The 6,036-nt window shown below is 33.1% G+C and overlaps 1 protein-coding gene across 1 annotated transcript; it reads right to left on the bottom strand.

Moving 5' to 3' along the window:
* Positions 1–1,151: 1,151 nt before the first annotated feature.
* Positions 1,152–3,857, bottom strand: LOC107301594 (nuclear valosin-containing protein-like; the record flags this gene model as incomplete). Its single annotated transcript, XM_015830797.1, has 4 exons — positions 1,152–1,200; positions 1,947–2,037; positions 3,085–3,137; positions 3,784–3,857. Coding segments are annotated over 4 exons (267 nt in total), but the record flags the coding sequence as incomplete, so codon positions are not given.
* Between the last annotated feature and the right edge of the window lie 2,179 nt (positions 3,858–6,036).

Below are 6,036 nucleotides of genomic sequence, written 5' to 3'. Positions count from 1 at the left end.
GTTGTACATTTTAAAAGCCATTTAATCACAATGATTCCTAAAATGCATTATTTAAAATTCAAAGACAGTCAAAAGCATAAAAACTAAAATTGGAACAAAGTAGAAGCAGACCCAGCATTTAAAACATCCTAGAAACATGTCACTTATGAAAAGTCCAACTAGAAATTAAATTTGAGGTTCCAATAATCTTAGAGGACGCTCATTCCCAATACTGAAAGTCACCACTAATAGGCATGTATAGTTCTCCTGGACCTAGATCCACTATTCAGTACAGACTTTGCTTATAAGTAGTCTCAGAATCATTTGTTTTAGGATGACTGCAATATAATACTACATTGGCTGCAAACTCTGGAGAATTCTTGGCTAATTCTCACAAAATTTAGCATACTCCTTAGTTTTCAGAAGTTTTCAGAAGCTGCAGAAACTGCACAAAATCATGCTCCAAAGCTGCTTCAGTAACAAAGGCCTTGTGCAATTTGGAGCTTGAAGGTAAGTACTATTCCCTAAGGAAGCTTTGCAAATGTCAGTGGTAGTGCTAGAGATAATGTCAAGGACTGGACTTCTGCTTCAAGCCTTAGTGCTGCCACTGAGTACCATTATATACTCAGGGGGTACCGGAGGGTGGATTCCCTGGAAGGCCTAGTGCAGGCCAAGTGCAAGTTGGGGGGAGGTGGCACAGTATGGACTGGGCCTGAAGCATTATTATTTTATTATTCATTTTATTATTTTATTTCATTTTTATTTACAGGATTTATATGGCCGCCCACTCACTCTGAGTGACTCTGGGTGGCTTACAAACAATAAAAAAATATACGGGTCTCCCAGGGACTGCACCACCCTGAGGCACCCCATGCTCCACTTAATGACCCGCGCAGTCTTAATGACTACAGCCGGAGAGCCAGGATCATGACTGTTGAGCGAAATGATCACATGCATGCCTTGCTTAACAACCACTATGACTTATGCCCCAAATCTGGGCTCATTTGTTGTTTTGAGGTCTATCTGTAGTTATGTAAGTCCCACAATTGACTTGACCAAGATTAAAAAAACAAAGAACCCATCAGTGCATACATTTGTTTTCAGAATTATAAATACAGATTTTAAAAAACTAACTGTTACTACTAGTGGCTTATGTAAGCAATCACACTTACAGGATGTTCAGTATCGGTATCAGAAGTATCCATGCTGGTCTCTGAATCACTTTTGGAGAGAGAGAATTAAAAATAAAGATTCTCATATACATTTTTTTAAAAAGCAGAACTGTTTGCATCTCCCTTAAATCAACTCATATTATGAATGAAGAACACACTTTTTTAAAAAAAAATGGTCTGTTAAAAAAGTTGCAATTTATTTTCCCCATCATATTATTGACGGTATATTAATATAATGTGTAATCCTTCTATTTCAAGGATCAGCTGCAATAATTCCTAGTTTTTCGTGCCTAAGGAAGGAATAATAGTAGTGCATAGTAGAAACTTTTAGTAAGATGTAGTGCTGTGTAAATTTTCCATAATTAAGCTTCAGATCCTTTCCCCTTTTTCCAAATATTATCAGCCTTCAATTCTATATATTCATATTTTTCTAATTCATATACTTTGTTACTTCATCTAGAAGCAAATCAGAATTTTATTTATCTAAATGTAGGATTAGAAAAAACACAAGTGCATTTATAATGCTAGCCACAGTTACTCCAAAGCTAAAAATTAATTATATCAATACTTACATAAAAATAAAGAAGGGACAAAAGTATTCCTAACTGCCTAATATTTGCTTGCAAAGGGTATAAATTACACTAGATTAACTACCAAAAACTTTTTGGAAGGTCACCATGCATTTGAGGAAGTGCATTGTGTCTAAGGAGGTGTACACGATAATAAATTTGTTAATCTTTAAAGTGCCGTAAAGCTATTTTGAAGGGTTTTTTTACTATAGTGATTGCAACTTACTTTTCATCCCTTTTTGTCTTCTTTGTTAAATATTCATCTTCTAGAATGGCTAAATCTGTAGATTTTATCTCATCTTTGATTATCCCAATAACTAGAAAGAAAAATACATATGGAATCAATAATAATAATAATAATAACTTGCTCAACGTGTAGGGACATAAAAGCATTTTGGATTAAGATTTGGTGGAATATTCAAAATATTTTTAAGAAAAAGATAAAGTTTACACTGCAGTTATTTTTGTTAGGTATTATGGAAGATTTGGATGTTAAAGAAATGAATTTGATGTTGAATCTTATAACAGCTGCAAGATTATTGGTAGCGCAATTTTGGAAGAAGGATTGCTTGCCTACTATAGAAGAATGGACGCTTAAAGTGTCAAATTTAGCAGAAATGGCTAAAATTTCTGCTTATTTGAAGGATCAATCACAAGAAAGATACATTTCGGTCTGGAGAAGATGGATAGATTATATTCAAAATAAATATGGGACTAAAAAGCTTCATTTGGGTTATGAGTAAATTTTAGAGTATTGTTATTATTAATAGTTTATTTTAATGGAATTTTTGTCAGTTTTAATTACATGATATTATTATTTTTAATATTAGTATTGTATTGTTTAATATTTAGGTTATGAATAGGTCTATTATTGTGTTTAATTTTAATTTGTTTAAATTTATGTTAAAGGGGAGTTAAAGCGCATTATGGACTTGGTTATTTAAATAGTTGGTTAATGTTAGATAGATTTTGATTATTATATTTGTAACCCTGTGTTCAGCTCTGGGAAGTGGGGGAGGGGGAGGGAGGGGTTTTGGGGTGGGTATGGGGGTTTATATTGTAATTTCTATAAAACGTTTAATAAAAAAATAATAATAATAACTTGCTCATATATGAAACAAGAATCAAATTATATTTTGTACAGAATACAACCAACAGCCAGCACTAGACAGATTAGAGTATTCAAAGATATTGGTCTTAAATTAAGAAAACAATCTAAAATATTAAAGCTAGCTGGTTCTTCTCACATGACCAAGTTCATATACACCTTCTTTCTTTCTCTTTCTCCAAGATATTTTACATTACTTACATAAGCTAGCTTGTATGGCCTAATTTCACTTCAAATACAATATTAACAAACATACCTTTCTCAACCTGTATTCTAAAGGCATTTCTTTTTCTTCGTCCATAATCAGCACTGAAAATCAATTTTAAAAGCCACAGTGAATATTTCTTTGTATGCCTCATTTTCAATGTAGAAGCCTAATGCAAGCATCATAAGGAAAAGTACCCTAATGCATAATTACCAATGTCAGAGTAAAAAAAAAAGACCAATAAATACATTCAAATACATATTAGAATAAATATTATATTATACTGTGTAAATTATCCAGGTTTGGTCATCCGCAGCTTCTGCTTGAAGAGATTAGATTAATCCTAACATTAATCCTATGCTGAAAGAAGGACGTAAAGAACAAAAGACAATGCAAGAATTAATATATAAACATGGTATAGCAAGAATGGTTTTAAAGATATAGAGAGATGTAGTAAATAATTAGGGCTAGGGTTTTTGTTGTATTTCCCTTTCTCTTTTTTCATGCTTCTAATTTGTTTTGCTTGCTATTGATTCTTTATGTGCTTTGTATACTTATTCTTATCACTTATGTTTGTATATCTGTATTGATTTCATTCTTGCAGTACACAATGTAAGAAATAGAGAAGATCATTAAGCCCTGAGGTTTACACTTTACAAGTTTAATTATTATGCCATTTATTATTATACATGCACTACTCCACTGCCCCTTTCATAGAAAATGTAAAGTATTAAATCTCTTACTACTCACCTATATATTTTCCGTAGTTCTGCTGCTAGAATTTCAGTGTTAACGTACTGGCCACATTTATTACTGTTTAGATACTGTAATAAATATAACTAAGTTAGCATATTTAAAGATACATACAATTCTTTACAATATGAAAAATAATATTAGCATAAAATCATATGTGAACAATTTAAAATAGATGCAGCACTGCAAGTATCTACACTGGTTTTTAAAAGCAAAGAGATTAAAGTAAAATCTTAATTTACCAGATCCCCATTTAGCAGCTTTTGATTGCAAGATCAAGTTTTTGTCCAGATAATGGACTATTAAGTGTATATTAATTTTGCAACATCGTGAGAATTAAATTAAGCAAATAATATCAAATTGCCACAGACAACTTTTGCATGCAATGGTATTCAAGAATAACCAACAGCATTTTCTTCAAATGTTTCTTTATGAGTTTTCAAAGGCAAACCAGAATATTTAATTGTAAATAAATCTAGTGAAGGATGGCCATACTGATTTTTATCTTTCTTTTCAAATTACTGAGCTCTCTGAGTGAGCAAACTAGTGGAATTTGGCAGGACAAGCAAGTGAACAAAGGAAGAGTAGGAAGAACAGAATGGAAGAATCAAGGCAGAGACTGCTAACTGAATGATTCTGCTGTTTCCTAAGAGTTGTGAATGCACATTATGCTACTAAATGGTAACTGTTTGACTGGAACATTGCTTGCTGTTGACCTAGTCGGGATATAGCATCAGAGGAGTATATATAAGGAATCAACCTCCTGGAGATGATCTAATAGGAAAGTGACTTTTGTTACTATTTGTTCATCAAAAGAACATGGAGATGGTAAAATAGAGTATAGGGGGAAAAAACCAGGAAGAACTGGAAGACTTAACGCAGGTAGGTAAGTGTGACATAGCAGGCATTAGTGAAATTTGGTAGGATGAAAGTCAGAAGTGGGATCAAAGAACTAAAGAATATAATTTATTCAGAAATAAATAAAATAGTAGGAATGGCATTATATATGAAATGAATAGATGCATGTATTGAGTTACAACAGTAAGAATCCAGTCAAAAGATTCTGGTCAAAGATTCTAGTCCTTTCCTTGGGTAAGAATTCAAGTGGAAACAATAATCACATCCCCAAGAATAGTATCTTAATTTACTTGTGAAGCAAAAAAACTAGATCCAATACTATGGAATATATAATCAACCTTCTACATTTTAATAATTCAAAAACCAATTTGCTGAAGTAATCTTCTGAAATTTAGTTACCTCAAGATATGTCACAGAACAATAACATTGTCAGGGATTAAGATAACACTATCCATTACTCATACATTGTGCTAAACCAATTTGTCAAATAAATAACAACTGATTGCGCTTCCACAAGATTAAAACCTAATTGTCCCCGTTTAGCGGCCATTCAAAGATATTGCACTGAAAAACTAACTTTACAAGTGTCTCAGTATCGTATCCCTATGGTCACATTATTGAGATTTGGTTGCTTTGTAACCAATGAGTAATTATGAGCATTGCAACATCCCATGGTCATGCGATCGAGATTTGGTTGCTTCATAAACAATAAGTGATTATGATTGTCACAGGTCCCTTGGTCATGGCTCACTTTTGACAAGCAGAGTCAATAGAAAAGCTGGCAGTAAAATTGCAAATCAGGGTTATATGATATCTTGCTTAACAACTGTAGCAGAAATGAGATTGTAACTCCATCAGGGTCATATAATGTCTCACTTAATAACCATGTCACTTAGGAGTTGCCAGTCCCAATTGTAGGAGGACCACCCGTATTATGGCTATATTTCCATGATACACTTTGTCTTCTCCCCTCAAAAAGCTAAAGCTTTATATATTCTTTATCAAAATATCAAACCTGGAACTGATGCCATGTTGGCATTACATAAAGCAGAATTTATAATGAAGCCAAACACCAAATTTTTGACCTAGTCTAAGTATTTGAGGAGTCTTGACTAATAGAGGATAGGGTTGCTGTTAACTGGTCATTAACCAGTCCTTTAACTTAATATGTACAAATAAGAGCAGCTCTTTCGAATCAACTCAACGCCCATCTTAGCCAGCATTTCATTTGTCATGGTTGCCAGAATAATACTTATGGAGTGCTCACAAATGGAATTTGGAAGCATGTTAACCCTACTCTGAGGAAGAATTAACAACCCATAATAAACCTATTTCTCATGGGTGTATTCAAACCCTTTAAAAGCCTTCCCAGTTTGGGAAACGTTTCAGATA

Source organism: Protobothrops mucrosquamatus, unplaced genomic scaffold (assembly GCF_001527695.2).
Source record: "Protobothrops mucrosquamatus isolate PMUCROS unplaced genomic scaffold, P.Mucros_1.0 scaffold14939, whole genome shotgun sequence".
In the NCBI taxonomy this organism is placed as follows: domain Eukaryota; kingdom Metazoa; phylum Chordata; class Lepidosauria; order Squamata; family Viperidae; genus Protobothrops; species Protobothrops mucrosquamatus.
The sequence above is the reverse complement of the archived record's forward strand: the minus strand, read 5'-3'. Positions and strand labels throughout refer to the sequence as shown.